This window comes from Parasteatoda tepidariorum, chromosome 11, assembly GCF_982258835.1.
Source record: "Parasteatoda tepidariorum strain Cologne lab strain chromosome 11, Ptep-v5.0, whole genome shotgun sequence".
Classification (NCBI taxonomy): Eukaryota; Metazoa; Arthropoda; class Arachnida; order Araneae; family Theridiidae; genus Parasteatoda; species Parasteatoda tepidariorum.
Window position 1 is genome coordinate 91,022,047 of NC_141765.1, and position 18,883 is coordinate 91,040,929.

The 18,883-nt window shown below is 30.3% G+C and overlaps 1 protein-coding gene and 1 long non-coding RNA gene across 2 annotated transcripts in view; one reads left to right on the plus strand and one right to left on the minus strand.

Annotated features, from left to right (window-relative positions):
- Window positions 1-18,883, plus strand: part of LOC147801881 (uncharacterized) — a 287,387-nt gene that overhangs the window by 198,296 nt on the left and 70,208 nt on the right. The window lies entirely within an intron of this gene.
- LOC107444576 (insulin) lies at window positions 5,924-18,788 on the minus strand. Its single transcript, XM_016058741.4, has 3 exons — window positions 18,606-18,788; window positions 16,741-17,021; window positions 5,924-6,179 (listed from the first exon to the last, which is right to left on the minus strand). The coding sequence occupies exons 1-3, from the start codon at window positions 18,757-18,759 to the stop codon at window positions 6,012-6,014; spliced, it is 603 nt and encodes a 200-aa protein (XP_015914227.1). The 5' UTR covers window positions 18,760-18,788; the 3' UTR covers window positions 5,924-6,011.

The window sequence follows — 18,883 nt, forward strand, 5'->3', positions numbered from 1 at the left end:
AATTGAAGAAACTAAACTGAAATAAAAATAATTGTAGAATAAGAAATTTATTTCCCAAAAAGGAGCATCACAAAAACTATATTTCCGCAAAGAAACTCTCAATTTTGTCTTTTTGGAAAGCCGTTTCCTTCAATCAAAATGATTTTAAAATGATTTATATTTAAGGCAGCAAAAAGAATCAAATTAATAAATGTTCTACCAAAATGAACATTGCAAACGTTCCAATAGGCATTAAAATAACATTTGGAATAAGAAACGATACTTAATGTGTATCGATCGTTACAATTTGAATGTCGCTGTAATGGAGAGTTGTACTAAAGAGACTGCATTATTAGAATTTTTCAAAAATTAATGATTAATTCGATGGTCTGTCAATCAGTTAGGGTTTTCGTAATATTTCTGTCTGACAAACCACTGTGGAACAAGTGATTTGTCAGGTAAACGAACCCGGTAAACGTACCTGACGGGAAATTGAGCAAACGTCTTTCTCAGGCAAACTGAGGCGGGCAATTGTTCAAGTTTAAATGTTTGCTAAGAAATTTTTATTAGTTAGCAATTGTTAAAGTATTGATTTCATGATTTTCCACTACATCAGTGAATGGTAAAATTCATTCAAAATCATAAGAATTTAAGTCAGGTTGATCATTATTTCTTCCAAACGTGTATTAAAACTATTATTATAGGTTATTTAGGAAGAAAAAATCCTAATGTTAGAAAAACAACAATTTTTGAGATGATGATTCTAAAAACAGCACGTTTTTCGAATCTTTTTACAATTCTTTATTTTAGTTGTTACTTCACAAAACAAGGCATATCGAACATTTCCCTGATATAGCAACATTTTTTGAACTGTCCAAAAGTTGAGAAATAATATAAACAACTTTTTAAGCAGATATTTTCAACTTTTTAAAAGAAAAGGGTAAATTTGTTTAAGTTAGCGGGTAAGAATAACTTTGAGCGTCAAAATAAAATGTCCATTGTTTTTTGTTCATTTAAATAACAAAACAATCTGTTGTATTTTTTTGCTGTGCACACATACGCATTTACTTTTCATTACTCAAATAAATAAGAAACAATAAAAAAAGAAAATTAATAATTTATCTTCATTTTTCAAAAACAATAGTATGCTTAGTAAATAGTCAACTGTTCTGCATAGAATGATATTGATCAGTAAAATATTTTTAATTTCTTAACAAGACTTAATTCTCAGCTAGCTGGCAATAATTCTAAGTTTTCTTTCAATAAAAACTTAACAATAATTTAAAAAGTAATTTTATTTTAAAGGAAATTATAAATTAAAGTACTAAAACAATTGATTAGTATAATAATGGAAAAATAATATGTATGGTAGCATAAAAAATAAGATTTTAAGAAACGTTAAAATTTAATTAAAAAGTTAGAAAAATAATTCTGTGAAACACGCGCAGACAAGTAATTTATAACTTATTTTAAGATTAAGGCGATATATAAGATGAAAAGAAGTTTTAAGATGCTTCAAAATGTGGACGACGCATTTGTATTAATAATTATAAAATAGATATTGAAAACATTGATATTATTGCAAATCTATGCATACTTTGGTATATTATTGAAATTGTATCAATTATTTAAGGAGCAAACTAACAATTAAAATAAAAAAAGGTGATATATAATTACATTCTATCAGAAACATGCTGTTATAAAACTCAACATTTGTTTATAAAATGTTTTTATTTAATAAAATGTTTTATTCAGATCTCTTTTTAAAACTAGGAATAAATTTTTAGAAAACTAAAAAAAACAGAACATCGTATTTTATAATTTAAAAAAAAGATTAGCAATCGGTTATCAGCGAAAATATAGGAATGAAATTTTACTCTACGCGCGCGTAAATCATGTCCGCGCAAGTTAACCACATTTAAAGGTTAATCGCTCCATTTAAATATTTCTTCATTGTCGCCAAATTATTTTTTAAAAAATAATTAATTTCAATTTTTCTCGACTTCTACCGTATAAAAATTGTTGAAACTTTAGATTTTGATACATAAAAATACGTAGATTAATACGATACAAAAAATTTTATACCTTATAATTCAAAAATTTTTCATCCACAATGAAATTAAATAATAAAACATAATAAATAATTATTAAAAATTAGTTTTTGCATGAAATTATCTTTGGGTAAATAAGTTTTAGAAGAGAGTGCAATTTTTTTTGAATTGCTTTATTAGTTTTAAAACTATGACTAAAAACGCAAGAAGTGAAATTAACATTAAGGGGTCCGAACTTTGGATCGCTCTCCTGACCAAACTATGGGAACCATATTTCCCAGATTGCGGCTACTCCCTATATTTAGAAGGTTAGGAATCCAAATATGTTGAAAAAATTTATGTTTATTCAGAGAAAGTACGTTTTTGTGTCTGATTTCGTAACTTAATTAATAGTTAGCACTAATTAATTAGCATATTTGAGGTCACCCCCGAAAACCATTAAGATTGACAGTTAGTTCGTGAAAATCCGACCATTAGAGCAAAAGTTATTCAGGGTAATTCGTTTTTTTTTTTTTTTTTTTTTTTTTAGGACTGTACAGTGCGCCAAAGCAAAAAAAAAAAGACCCACTCTGAATAACTTTTGATCTAATGGTCGGATCTTCACATTCTAGGACTCATTATACAGTGAATTCGCGATAACTCGAATCTGATAGGACTGACGAAAAACTTCGACATATCGGAAGTTCGACTTACCGTTAGTTTTGGTTTTGGACTCTCAAAATATTGTCGGATTATTTAATTAATGCTTATTAATTACAAATCTTCTAAATACTTACAATATTTAAGATCATTTTTCTGACAAGCCATTTACGATAAGACTGAAGCACTTTATGATACCCTGGTCCATCGGCTGCAACTTTGCTGTTGTGTTTGGCGGGAGAAACTGCAAGTTTACGGCTTTCAAATTAGGTAGATCACTATGCGCTGTGCATTTATCCATTAAGAGTATCACTTTTCTTTTTTTAGCGAAGAATTTCCGATCCAATTTTCTTACATAGTTTTCAAATAAAACTGATGTCATCCAAAACTTTTTGTTAGACTTGTAAGCCAAAGGATACGTTTTTACATTCTTGAAACATCGGGGATTTCGGTATTTTCCGATAACAACTAAGGGCAATTTCTCTGTCCCAGACGCATTTCCTCCAACTAGGACAGTAAAACGTTCCTTGCACATTTTGCCCCCTGAGCAGTTTTCATCCTTAAACATCACAGTCTTATTTGGAAGACATTTAAAAAATAAACCCATTTCATCAATATTGAAAACATCATTTTCACTGCATCTTTGAAGTAAATTTGGTAACGTTTCATTTAACCACTGTTCACATACTTCAAGAGGGACAGCTTTAGCTTCTCCATGAAGAGTGCGAAAGACATTGTGTGTGTTTTCCAGAGGAAGGGGCAAGATATCAGCTCCTAGTTTTTTTTTTTTCTTGCTTTAAAAGATCCAAAAAAAAAAAAATCGAGTTAAAGGGAGTAAAATTCGAGTAATCGAGAATAATTAACATGAAATTGAAGATAAAAGGGTCGGGACCTCATAAAAAAATCGAGTTATAGTAATATTCGAGTTATCGTACTTCGAGTTATAGCGAATTGACTGTATATGGTTCGAGAAAGTAACCTCAAATATGCTAATTAGTTAGCGCAGACGATATTTTAAGTTACGAAACCAGACACAAAAACGTACTTTTTCTGAATAGACATACCTTTTTCTTCAACGGATTCTGATTTCAGACCCTCAACATATAGGGAGTAGCCGCAATCTGGGAAATATGGTCCCAATAGTTAAGTCAAGAGAGCCGTCCAAAGTGTGGACCCCTTAATATTAATTTTACTTTTTGTGTATTTCGCCAAATCTCGATAACTTTTTAACCTGATTGATAAATTTTATACACAATTATAAAATTCGTTTATCCTACTAACTATTTTTTAAACTATATTTATCTTGAACATCGCGTCAAAATTTGAATAAATTGGTCGGAAATTGTACTAGTTAGAGCAAGTAAGAGAAACATAGTTTTCAGTAAATTATGTTTAAAGTTTAGTGATATATAAAAATTTTCATCTAACTATAATGCATGGGTCCATATGATGCTTCTTTTCCATCATTTTCAGCCTTATCGATTTACCCTTATGTGACACCTCATATGTTCTTAGAGTAGCAGCCAATATTTACATTTATTTTTAAATATTCCATAACTATCTTTACAACCTTCATTAAAATTTATAACAGCTAAATAAATTACGATTTCAACTATTCAAAATACCATCAATTCTTTTCCTTGCATAATTTAAAAAATTATTTCAATGAAATAGTTAAAATAATAGTATTTTCCTAATATGTTTTGATAGGAGTGAGAAAATCTATTGATCAAATCCCGCCCTCTGTCGTGCGCCGATATAATATGCTGTAACTTATACATTTTTACAAAAAATCAATTCAATGTTTTGATAAATTATCTTAAATTACCGATAAATACAAAAAATCGTTTTTAAATGTTCCCCTTTAAATGTTAGGTTCCAGATTGCAGCCCATAATTTAAGTGTGAAGATCTATGAAAAAGTCTGATTTTCTTACTTAAAATATTATCTGCACAAATTTATTTCAGATTCTAATCATTAAGAATGAGTCCTAATAGTTGAAATTCTGATGATTAGATCAAAAGTTATTCATTCAAGGTGTTTTATATTTAAGGCACCGACTTAAAGATAATTTCGAAGGTTAAAAAAGAGTAAAATATTCTCAGCTTCAGTGCAAACAAATTCTTTTTGACAAAAGCATTTTCTCTGCATGTAATACTGCAACAATGAACACGGTCTCTCAAACAGGGAAACTTTTTCCACTTAAAATATTTGAAATAATAAAGGAACGAGGAGTAAACAAAATAGTGGGCGGTGTTACTTTCGATCGGAAATTAGAAGCGAAGGTGGATCAGTTGAGCACGCCTGCCAATGAGGTGACCCACGGAGAGGGATTCTAACCCAATATCTTTTTTAATGTTCTTCTCTAACTTGTGCTATCTGATTAAAGCAACAAACAGCGTGAATAAAGCACAAATGAAAATATATAAATTGACAATTCAGTTCGTTTAATTAGTGTTTGTTGCAAGTTTTAAAAAAAACCTACTATCCTTATAGAGAGAGCCAAGTGCAAACCAAATGGATACCAAGCTTCTAGCGCGAACGTACGAGTATATCTGTATCGCTTATTACTGAAACGACGTTGCTCCTTTTGCTTGCTTTCTTATTAATATTATAGCAGTTATTAACAACAATAATCAATTAACAAGTAATAAGAACTAATAAAAATTATATTTAAAAATCGTAACCAATAAACAACTTTCTGACCGCTTTCAAAGAAACTGATGAAGGAATAATAAATATTGTTTTTGCAGAAGATTTTCTTCTACAACGAAACAAAAGTAAAAATTCTTTATCCTGTATTTGATTAGTTAAGAACATGTTAGCATAAGACGCGTCTGTTGTAGCAGTCCAATAAAATCCTCTTGCAACGTCATATAGTTGTTTCTTTTTCAAGAGCGAATGTTTCCTTTATTTATTAAAATCTGTCACTAAATCTAGGATTCCAGTAAAGCTAAGAAATTAAAACTTTTTTTTAGTAACTCTATGATGTACATCGTAAAAGATAGCACGAATTAAATTTTTGCCTGACATGTTTAACTTTTTAAAGCTTTTATATTGTTTTGAAAGCATATTTGTATAATTTGATAAGGATATAAAGTGGAATTATATGCATTACTTAAATCTTATATCGCAATGGTCTTTTCTTAACTTGAAACAGAGTTTAAATATCAAATGAAGCTAGAGAAATAAAGAGACAAATATGTAACCAATAAGAACAAAGGAACAAGTTTGATCAAGGAAATAACAATAGCTATTTTAGAATATATCTTTATTGAATAAAAACTTAATAATATTTCCCATTGCTTGAAGAGATATTTATTTGATGATTAGAAAAAGTCCCTAAAATCTATAATCACCAAGAGGGCGATCTTCATCGTCCTGCAGTTGGGATAAAACCATAAAGACGGGACGATTTCTCGAAAAGCTCCCTAAATTAGGACGACTTGCATGGACCAAACTACCAACAGGAGATAATGGACGTGGCATCAAAACATCTTTCGATGAATCCTGAAATACAAAAAACTGTTTATTTTTTAGACAGAGGAATTTTAATAAATATGATTATTGTTCCATCTCTTCGAACGTTATTTTTTGAGTAGGGGAGATAGAAAAAAAGAACCTTTCGTAACTCAAGCTATTTAAATATATTTTAAGTTTAAAAACTTTTGTTTAAAAAAAATTGAAATGCTTATTAAACATAATTTTATCCATGAAATACTTTTAACTAGGTTCTAGTCATTTCACTGAAAAAATATTTAGAATTATTTTCGGTAGTAAAACGTAATATTAATGATTTATATTATTATTTTTCAAAGCATTCGACTATTATTGAATAAAAAGTAATAAATATTTACTAGGATAGTTTTTGCATGCAATTAACTTTGGAAAACCAAGTTTCATAATAGTGTGCAAAATTTTTTAAATTCGCTTATAGTATTTTCCAGGTATAGTGAATTACGCAGTAAGTAAAATTACAAAAAGTGTTTCACACTTTGGATCGTTCTCCTGACCAAACTATTGAGACCATATTTCCCAAATTGCTGCTATCCCCTATATTTTGAGGGTCAGAAATCCAAATCCGGTGAAAAAAGTTATGTATCGTCTGCACTAGTTAATTAATTAGCATATTTGAGGTCACCCTCTTAAATTATTAAGAATAAATCCAAGAACGTGAAGATCCAGTCGTTAAATCAAAAGTTATTCGAGGTATTTTTAGCGCACTGTACATGATAGACGAACTTAATTATAGTCGCAAAGAACCTTGTTTTTGGGAGGGAAATTTCTCTAAAGTTTTAATCAATTAAATTATTATTAAAATCCAGCAAAAATAACATTTATAAAATACAAAAATAAAATAAATTTCCAGTAAAAATAACATTACGTTTAAAAAGTCGATAAATTTTTTTCTAGACTTCTTAACTTTATCTTGGGTAATATATTTTGAAAAATTTTAAGTCATTTTTGTTAACTAATCAACTTTTAATATCTTGCGTTAGCAAATACAAATTATTTTTACGAATCATAATATATATTTTTAGCTGATATATATTGAAAAATGTTAAATTTCAAAGTAATAATAGTTTATAATTTCTCAATAAATTCGTAGAGTTAAAAATATTAAACTTAAAATTGACTTTTAACTGAACATTGCAACATTATTTAAGTAAAGTTGTTAGAAAAAAAACATTTAAAATCATTCTAATTAAATTAAAGTGTATCAAGCTTCTGAAAAAGGCAATGCAACCTTTTTAATATATTGCAATATTTCCCAAAATTCTGGGTTTTATCTCCTAAACTATGTTTTTCTTTATTTTTTTATTCTTTATTTTTATTCCTTTATAATTTTTTTTTTGTCTTTTAAAAACTGCGGTTTTTTTCAGCATTACTCCCAACTCAATTCGCATTTAACTAGAGTTAACAAAGCAATATCTCTCCTCGAAAATGACAAAAGTTTCTCCAGAAGAAGATTGAAAATGGTTGGTGTAAAATATTCTCCTGAATTAATTGTTAGTGAGTTTCATTTACGTATATACAGTTGACAAAAAGTATTAGAACCCTAAAGGTCATTTAAAATTCTTATAAGACAAATCAACCAACCTAATCCGAACTCTGATTTCATTTACCTTCATCATAACAAAAGCAAAAGCAAATGGAAATAAAAAGCAAGCTTGTTCCAACAGAATTTCAAACAAAGAAACAATAATTTTTTTTTCGCAAAAAAAAAAGTATTAGTACATTATAAGAAACAAATAATAACATTTCGCATAATCGGTGATTGGTGTTCGGTCTTAAGCGAAGCGCCATCTGTAGCAATTGTTGTGAACTACTCAGTTTCTCTTGAACTCTTGTTTGAGCCAGTCGTGGCTTCCATTGTAATAGTGCAATGATTTTGGTTATTTACAATTGTTAAAATAAAGTATTGTTTGTTGAAATTATAGTATTTAACGAACCAGCGCACTGTGTACAATCGTGTACATAATAAAGTGGTCCGTCGAGCCGGAGAAATCGAACTTTCGGCTTGTTGTGGAATGCGTAGTTTCATTTCGCTTTCTTCATAATGAGCAGTAGTAGTGAAGAAGACAAAAAATCAGAAAAGACTGTGCTTAGTCGCAGAAAGGGTTATTTGAAAGGTCGAATAACCAAATTAGAGACATTTGTTCGTGAGAAAGCCGAAACAGCTGGACTATTATTGCTTCAATGCAAATTAGAAAACGTTTTGGATACTTGTGATAAACTAGAGAAATTAAAATTGGATTACTATGCCACCCTCGATGAAAAAGATTTGCCCAATTTTGAAGCTGAAATGGACAATTTAGAAGAGTCTATAGAACATATAAAGGTAAGCTTGCAAACCTTTATAATTAAGTTTCAACATAGTGAAGTTAGAGGCAATGATTCTATTGTAACTAAAGTGAATTTGAAGTTACCAGATATTAATTTGCCTACATTTAATGGACAAGTTGAGCATTGGTCAAGCTTTAAACAACAATTCGATAGTTTAATATCTAATAATTCTTCATTGTCTGATTTACAAAAGTTGATTTATTTGAGATCATCGCTTAAGGGCGATGCTAAATATATAGAAACTAGTGAAGATTCATTTGAATCTTTAATGAAAGTTTTAATTGATAGATATGAGAATAAGCGTATTGTGGTAAATAGTTATATTTCTAATATTTTAAACTTAGAAAAGTTATCGTATGATTCTTTTAAAGACATAAGAAATCTTATTGATGTGTTAAACCGTAATTTAAGAGGTTTAAAACTTTTGAAATTAGAAAGTAACGATTTATGTTATCAATTGTTAATGAATATTATTCTACAAAAAGTAGATAAAAATACACGTAAGGAATTCGAAATGTCTCTAACAACTTCTGATTTACCCGAATGGGATAAGTTTTTGGACTTTCTTCATAAAAGAGCTCAGTTATTTGAGAATTTACAAGGTGTGCAGCCAAATAAATCGAAACTTCATCCCGTAAATAAAAGTAAATCTTTTATTCTAAAATCTAGTTTGAAATGTTTGTTGTGTAAAAAACCGCATGAACTGCATAATTGTCCATTATTTTTAGATCTTTCCCCTTTTAAAAGGTTTGAAGAAGTTAAAAAATTAAGGCTTTGCATTAATTGTTTTGGTAATAATCATAAACTTTCTAATTGTTTTTCGAAAGTTTGTTGTAAAATTTGTAACTGTAAACATCACGATTTACTTCATAGAGATAATTCTCGCCCGCTTGAAACTATTAAATCAAGTTCAGATATGCCAAAACAATCCCCCTCCCTGGCGCCAAATGTATTGAGTAATATTTCTGAAGCCGGTGAAATCGCTGACTCAGAGAAATCGAAAGAGAGTAGCGTTTCCCACGCATTCTCAACTCGTAGTCTAAATAGTAATAAATTAGTTCTTCTATCTACTGCCTTAATTAACATCTGGAGTCCGCTTAAAAATAAATATGTTTTAATAAGAGCATTGTTGGACAATGGCAGTCAGTCGAATTATTTAAATTCTGATACTTGCTTTGATTTGGGGTTGAAGCGAGAAAAAATAAACATTTCTGTTAGTGGATTGGGAGAGAATAAAATGAATGTTAAGTGGAAGGCGACTTCTTTGATTTGTAATAAGGATTTATCTTTTTCTTCGCAAGTTGAATTGTTAATAGTTCCTAGAATTACGGGCTTGATTCCATCGACTCCCATTAAAATTAGTGAGCATTTAATTCCTGATCGTGCGTTATTAGCTGATCCAAATTTTGAGATACCGAGTAAAATAAACATGATTATAAGAGCTGAGCTCTTTTATGATATTTTAAAGGAAGGAAAAACCAGAGTTTCTCCTAATTTGTTATTCCAAAATTCTGCTTTTGGTTTGATAGCAACGGGTAAGGTTCATGAGAACAATTTAAATTCCTTTTGCGGTTTAACACATACCTCTGAAAATATTGAAGATTCTCTTCAGAAATTTTGGGAAATCGAAAGTGTTTCGTCAGATATGCTTACTGGTGAGGAGGAATATTGTGAAAATCATTTTTTAAAAACTCATTATCGCAACGAATGTGGTAGATATGTGGTTCAAATGCCACTCAAAAAGGATCCCCAATGTTTAGGTGATTCAAAGAAACTAGCTTTAAAGAGATTGAATAATATATATAGAAAGTTAGACTCTAATCCTGAACTTTGTAACTTATATAAAGACTTTATGCTTGAATATCAAAATTCAGGACATATGCAACTTGTTGACACTGATATTAATGTAAACACTAGTTACTATATTCCCCATCTTGGCGTACATCGCCCTGACAAAACTACCACAAAATTGCGTGTCGTTTTTGATGCTAGTGCGCAAACATCGAGTGGTGAATCACTTAACTCTATACAAATGAAGGGGGGCGTGCTTCAGGATGATTTATTTTCAATTATGTGTAGATTTAGGAAACATCCTGTAGCCTTTACGGTTGATATTAGAGGTATGTTTCGCACTGTCTTAATTGATGAAAATCAACGAGACTTACAAAGAATATTGTGGAAATTGAATAAAGATGAAGAAGCTAAAATTTACAAGCTCTGTACTGTTACCTATGGTACTACCTCTGCTCCATTTCTGGCAACGCGTGTCTTAAGACAAATTTCGATTGATGAAGGGAAGGATTTTCCCATTGCAGCTCGTGTCGTCCAAAATGATTGTTATATGGACGATGTAGTCTCGGGGGCTAATGATATTTCTTCTGCCTTAGAGTTAAAAAATCAGTTAATAAACCTTCTTCATCGGGGTGGCATGGAATTACACAAATGGTCATCTAATGAACAGTTCTTGTTAGAAAACTTACCGTATGAAGACCAGGAGTACCATTTCGATATTAAAAACAACGTTAAGACTCTCGGTGTGATATGGAACCCAAGTGAAGATTTGTTTCAATTTCAGATAGCACTAATCTGACGAACTGTACTAAAAGAACTGTTTTATCGTGCATTTCAAGACTGTTTGATCCATTAGGCCTCTTGGGGCCGGTGATAGTGAAGGCCAAAATTTTTATGCAAAAGCTCTGGCTACAAAAACTGGACTGGGACCAGGCACTGCCAGATTGCAAAGTTAAGGAGTGGGAGAAATATGCTACCTCTCTTCTCTGTGTGAAAGACATTAAAATAGACCGCTGTGTAGCGAATGGAACTGTTTCCTCCTTTGAAATCCATGGCTTCTGCGATGCTTCGCAAGATGCATACGGTGCAGCGATTTATTTACGATGTAAGAATGAATTTAATAAAGTGACTATTAACTTACTGTGCAGCAAGTCACGCATAGCGCCGATAAAAAAGTTGACGATTCCTCGTTTAGAATTATTGGCGGCTGAACTAATGTCCAAACTTCTACAGAAACTGTTAAAAGCTCTTCAAATGGATATACAAAGTGTCTACTTGTGGTCGGATTCAACCATAACTTTGGCGTGGATACGAACTGATCCATGTTTGTTGAAAACTTTCGTATCGAATAGAGTGTCCAAGATTCAAGAAATCACTAGATTATTTAAATGGGGACATGTGCCTTCCGAAAGCAACCCTGCTGACCTTATTTCGCGTGGTGTTACTGCAGACAAAATCTCAAACTCTGAACTTTGGTGGCATGGCCCTTCCTTTCTAAAGACTGAGGACTATAAGCAATTCGAACATTCTCCTTCTTCCAGCGATGAATATATGGTTGAACTCAAGAAAAATTCTGACCTTAATTTTACTGTCTTTGAGAAAAACACTTTTATAATTGATTTTTTGAACAAAAGCAATAGTTATATGAAACTAATCAGAATCTTAAGTTTTATTTTCAGGTTTGTAAGAAATGCTAAAAACTCAGCAAAGAAAACTACGGGACCGATTTCGAGGGATGAGTTAAAATTATCCGAATTGTTTTTGATTAGAGAAGCACAGAGGGGTGAATTTTCTTCTGATATTGCAGACATTCAGAAAGATACAATTTCTTCTAAGAGTAAGATTAAATCACTTAACGCCTTTTTAGAAGCAGATGGAATATTGAGGGTGGGTGGTCGTTTGGCCCACTCGCAGGAAAGTTTCGATGCTAAGTTTCCCATTATTTTGCCTGCGGCATGTTGAAAACTTTGCCTGCGGCATATTTCCATTTGCCTGCGGCATATTTCCATTTAAAAGATTTGCATCTTGGTCCCCAGGCATTACTTAATTCTGTTCGCCAAAGGTTTTGGCCAATTCACGGAAGAAATCTTGCCAGAAAAATAGTGCACGAGTGTGTTACTTGTTTTAAATTTAGACCGGTGGCTATTGATCAATTAATGGGTAACCTTCCATCTTATCGATTAAATCCTGAGTTCACCTTTGATAAATCAGGCTTAGATTTCTGCGGACCGTTTCTTGTCAAGCAAAAAATAAAAGAAAAGTAAGTCTTCAAAAAATGTATGTAGCAGTCTTTGTGTGCCTTTGCACTCGGGCAGTACATTTAGAAATTGTCTCGGACTTAACAACTGAGGAATTGATTGCCACATTAAAAAGGTTTTTTGCAAGAAGGGGGAAATGTTCTATGTTAATGAGTGATAATGCGAGTAATTTTTGTGGAGCTCGGAACGAGTTAAAACGGTTATATAGTTTGGCTCAATCCCCGGAACAAGAATTAATTGATTATCTGTTAACAGAAGAGGTTACTTGGAAATTTATACCGCAACGGGCCCCCCATTTCGGCGGTATTTGGGAAGCAGCAGTGAAATCCTTTAAAACCCACTTTAAAAAGACAGTTGGAATTTCAAAACTAACCCTTGAGAAATTTTTGACCCTTGCTACACAGATAGAGGGAATTTTAAACTCTAGACCAATTACCCCATTATCTACAAATGCAAATGATATGAACGCTCTGACGCCAGGTCATTTTTAATAGGGCGTCCAATAACTGCTCCCATAGAACCCGAAATCACTCAAATTCCAGATAACAGATTGTCTAGATGGGAAAGAGTTACAAAATTAACTCAAAATATTTGGAAAAGGTGGCAAAGAGATTACTTGTCTAATTTACACGAACGAACTAAGTGGCAATTTTCGAAGGATAATGTTACCCCTGGTACAATGGTTCTAGTTAGGGAAGATAATCTTCCAGTATGTCATTGGATAATTGGTAGAGTTGAAGAAACTATAGCTGGCAAAGATAAAAAGGTTAGGGTTGTTTTAGTGCGAACTCCTAAAGGTTTATTTAAAAGACCAATTCATAAATTGAGTATTTTGCCTATTGAGGACAATAAATAGTTTGGTAATAATTGTAACCTCATTGAATTATTTTTTGTTTATATTTGTATTGTATCATTGTATTTTAATAAATTCCTTTAAATTTGGAATTGTGCATTCATTTAATATTGGAACAAATATTTTTCTACAGTCCATAATTTTATTCTATTAATTGAAATCAAATATTTCTAATAATTTTATTGTGATTCTTATAGTTTCAATGCATATTAGTTATTGTTGAAATATGTTAAATATTTCAAGGGGCCGGCATGTTCGGTCTTAAGCGAAGCGCCATCTGTAGCAATTGTTGTGAACTACTCAGTTTCTCTTGAACTCTTGTTTGAGCCAGTCGTGGCTTCCATTGTAATAGTGCAATGATTTTGGTTATTTACAATTGTTAAAATAAAGTATTGTTTGTTGAAATTATAGTATTTAACGAACCAGCGCACTGTGTACAATCGTGTACAATTGGCTAACCTTATATGAATTTATTAATGCAAACGGCTTTTTAAGTTACCGAAACAGACACAATAAATGAACATTTTTTTGAATTTTTTAGTCTTAAAAAAATTGCTAACCGCAGTAAGCCGCAATTTGGAATTTCCGGTAGTTTTGTAAAATATTAAAAAAAAAAAAAAAACTTTGCACCCTTTTAAACACTATAACTTTAAATGGCAGAAAATAAAAATGGAATAAAACTGGTTCTTTAGTTTCTAAGAAAATGTTAAAAGTCTTACTTGTTAATTTTTATTTATCTAACTACTCTATCGATTTCGCTTAAAGTTTGGAGTTTCTCATATAAAATTACTTTATTAAGATGATGCGATTCTAAGTACAGATTTTTCACTCTTTAAAAAATCGGTAATGTATTTCACGTTTGCTAAGAACTTTTCATTCTCATAAATTAATGTAATAAAATAATATTGATGATATACATAGAAGAGTGAAACTTGCTGTTTACCACCTCTCTAAATTGATCTTCATTATCAAGAACCGAATTGGTCCCATGCAATAAATAGTCTTTGTAACCTGTATCTTGCATGATGAAATAATGAAAATTTCTTTAAGCAGGGAATTAGATGCTATTCTAAAAGCCATCATAAGTTGACCGGACGAAACCTTCATAAATCTTTCTATGTTACGTATTAAAATTTCGCTAAATTAGTAAAATAGTATTCAAAGGTATTATACTTAATGAGCTGAGCAGAAGATAAACTTACGATGTCTTTTGTAAAAACTAGGTTTGTAATTAAAACAAAATAAGTTTCAAAATGGTAAAATGCATAAATTAATATTAAACTTTTTAATTGCATAAATTGATATGAAATTTTTTAATTGCATAAATTGATATGAAATATTTTTGATTGCATAATTTGTCTTGTGTATTTATATTTTAAGAAATTATTTTCTACAAATAATACATGCTACAAATAATGTATATAAATACATGCTTAACTAAGAAAATATAATTTTTTAAGCTTATTGTTTTAAAATTAAATTTCTATAACAAATTGTAATTCATTCTGTAAACAACCTTATTTCTTAAAATATATTGGATATTTGCTTAATAAAGCATTTAAGTCTTGTTAAAAAAGCATAATTTATCTTTATTTTATTTTGTGACTTATATAAATAACAACATAAATAATATGGTATAAATAGGATAAAAGAAATAATTGCACAAAATCACTCATCTACTCTATAAGCTGACTACCTAGCTATATCTAAGGCTGACCAGTAAAGTAATATACTGCAACTTACGCACCATAATGCGTAATACACATTGCATTTTTATAAACCATACAGATTGTTAAGAGGTTAAAGCACTCTAAAATTTTTAATAATTATTTTTGCTTAAACTGTGTCATAATACATTGAAAGGATGAAAAAGTAGAAAAATATTTTATCCCTTATGATTCACTTCAAACTTAACAACGTTACATTTTGTTTTTTAATAGAATTCCGACGAATTTTCATGAAGAATTTTGAACTTTTTTAACAAGTAATTCTTTCGTACTTTTTTAGCTATTCTATTACTCGACCTTCAAAGCGACAGGTTTCACAGAAAAAAAACTAGAGCTACCGTTTTATTTTACATAGCTTTGTGAAAATTAATTTTTGTAAAATTTTGTAATCGGTGTTGAACAGCTCACCCATTTATGGATTTAAAGCTATCAAAGTTAAATTCCGCGCCCTGTAAATTTTAAACAAAACCTAAAAGACAAAAAAAAAAAAACCCTCTTTGATCGACCATTCAGATACACAAGCTTTCACGAAGGACTTTTAGAAGGAGCTAACTCACATTTGAGTTACATAAATATGAAAATCATTCATGGTTAGCCGACGGCAAGGGGATTAAAACCCATGATTCGTCAATCACTGGGACTATATCTTGGATTTAAATTTGAATATTTGATTTCCGTTTTCTTGATATTTTTTGTACTTATCAAAGTGTTATAATATTTTTCGTCAACGCAATCTCATTCAGAAAAGGTGTACAAAAATGGGGTAGCTATATAAAATTAGGAGAGCTGAACAACTTTTAGAGCTTGTGGAATTTTCCACTGGTTTTGAATCAATCATTTAAAACTACACATTTGCCACAGGTTATCTTTCATAAAATGTAATTTTATTGCAGTTTAAATTTCGGAAAACAGATTCTGGTGATGCTGAAAAATGATTATAAAGTAAATTGCACAACAAATATTATTATCAAAAATCTGAAAACAGACTATCTTTTATAAACTGCTGATTGTATTGTTTAGTCAGAAACAATCGAATCCCTTTAATCTCAAACTCTAATTGGGTGACGATTTTGTATTTTACATGTATGGATGGTTGATCCTGTAAAGCTAAGCAAAGATGGAGTTCATAGTAAGGGTTAATTTCTCCGATTGATTTTTATCTTGAAAAAGCGCTCCCTCCAATCTTATTGTGTTTGCAATATAACGCATTATTTCTATTTAAATTTCAACGAAGCAAACAACAAATGAATTTGGAAGACTTTGCAAGTATGCTATGATGCAACCCCAAAAAATATTAAAAGGGGATATTTTACACACAAAACAAGGCAAACCTTACACTTTATTTATGTTTCCGATATTAATTTCGTTAAATTTGTTTTAGGTTCTCAACCAGTTAGAATCGGTAAATTACAGGAAACTCTTATGAATGGTAAAATTACGCGTAAATTTAATCACAAATTACAATAATAAAACTTCTTAGAAAATGAAGGCTGTTGACACATCATCTCGTAAGCATAACATAAGCTGAGGAAGGTTTACCATACTACAGTGAATATCACCTCTTCTTTCGAGAGGAATTAATATTGAGATCTTACTTGTTGTAGTTGATATTCTGCAAAGTCTTCAGCTGATAAAGTTTCCGAGCCAGGAGGGAGAATTTCATCGAGATCAATGTTACCAACATGTCTTGAATTTGCGCAGTAGGACACCAAGGTAGTAAGTGTGCATTGTTTTCTGCAGCATTCATCAACAACACCACTTCGAAAACCTGTTTCTGCTTCTACTACTGCAACACTGTCTTGACCTGTAAGTTGTCGACGGGAAAGAGGTCGGATGATTTCTATGATGGATCTTTTTCCATCTGATTTATGTGAAACTATTAACAAAAAATAAATTATTAGAAATTCTAACTTAAAATGCTTAAAAGAGAGATTCTAAATAGAAAATAATATTTCTGCAATTGCAATTATTTTTAAACAACAGAGCTTTGAATGAATAGCTTTTTGGTTTGAGCTTGATTCTTTTATTATTTTAGCTAATGACAACGCTGGTTTTCAATAAACTATCGTTTCAATGTTTGCTTTTATTTACTTAAGCATTAACCATACTAGATCAATACTAGAGAAAATATCAAGTTAATCCAACTGCTGAAATAGAGGCATTTTGTTTTAGCATTCCTACGGCAGTACTGAAGCTTGTTTGATTTGTTAGTTACCAAGGATTGTCCCGGAAATGGATGTGGGCAAGGTAATAACATTATACTGGATAGTTTAAGGAAGTTTATAATTAATAAAGCTGATATTTAATTATTCAATTTTAATGATTTTAGAAAATTAACATTTATTTTTTAAAAAAGAGAGAAAGATACTTTTAGTAAACCTATTAATAATAACATACAATTTATTCAGTGATTTTGTATAAAACTTAATTACTTTAGTTGGGTATCCATTGTTTTTTTAATAGATTTTGGATGAGTTTGTCTATTTGTTTTTTCGGATAAATAAACATTACTACATATTCCTTTAATTCTATTCATTTGATTAAAAATGATTTTTTAAACAGATGTTTTTAGAAACATTAGAATTTCCAGTGATTAGTTCATTTTCATTAAAATTCAAAGCATTTCTTTTATCGTATAAATCAAGAAAGCAGTTATTTTCTTCTTTTTTAGTACTCAAATTCAAAAAATAAAATTAATATTATCATCATGATTACGAAGCAAGATTAATTCATGGGGGTAAATATTATTTAATAAAATTGCATTATCTTAAAAATTAAGGATAATTAAATCATCAATAAATCTAAAAACAAATTTAATATAATTTTTTTCATAATAGTGTAAAAGTAAGTTAGCTAATAAAGATGAAAAAATAGATCGTTGTGGTATTCCATCAATTTGAATAAAAATATCCTTTCCATTATAAATAAAATTATTAAAAAGACAAAAATTAATTAGAATTTCCCAATAACTAAAATCGCAATTACGGATATTTTAAAAGTCATAGTAATAACTCAAAAGAACATCTTTTAGTTTAAAAAGGGGAAAAGATCCTAAAAATCAAAAGTCGCATGAAAATCAATTTTATTTTGTGAAATTAATTCTAAAATTGGTTTATTATTAGTGATAATCCAAGAAAAACCTTTTTTGATAATATTGTTAATAATTTTATTTCAGTAGTTAGAGAAAGTGGTGCCAGGTTTAGTGAGGTAAGTATTAGACCCACTATTGTATTGCTATATTTTGCTTCGGTTATATTGATACAATATTAGAAAACACTCCTTTTTGCTGATATAATCGTGTGAGCTGATGAGGAGATTATATCCTTTCATTTTTCTTTTTGTTTTGTTTTCCGGCTGCTTAATGTATGTATATATATTGAATATAATTACAAATTTTAAAAAATTATTGCTAGGAACTGCTCTAACCCTTCCAAGGAATAGTAAAATAAGAGTGACTTACCGTCTCTGCGTGGTGCATGAAAACCTCCATGCTTTTCACATATAAAGTTAAGAAGATCTGCCAATCTTCTTCCACACATTCTCACTCCTTCCACGTTATTTCCATAGAAAGCCGTCAAAGCAACTAAACCCAACAATGCAAGTTTAAAAACCATCCTTCATGTGAATATCCGTTGTGAAAATATCTTCTCTTTATATAGTCCTTAAACGTACCCTTTTTCTGCTTATTTTTTTTTTTTTTTTTTTGTTCATCAAAAATTGCAGAGAAAATGCAATTGA

Bases quoted from the DNA above. Each gene is read 5' to 3' on its own strand.
- LOC107444576 (XM_016058741.4), bottom strand. From the start codon at position 18,759: ATGGTTTTTAAACTTGCATTGTTGGGTTTAGTTGCTTTGACGGCTTTC. The intron at 17,022-18,605 runs GTAAGTCACTCT...TTTTGTTAATAG, and splicing joins TCATGCACCACGCAGAGACG to TTTCACATAAATCAGATGGA. The intron at 6,180-16,740 runs GTAAGATCTCAA...TTTGTATTTCAG, and splicing joins CAGAATATCAACTACAACAA to GATTCATCGAAAGATGTTTT.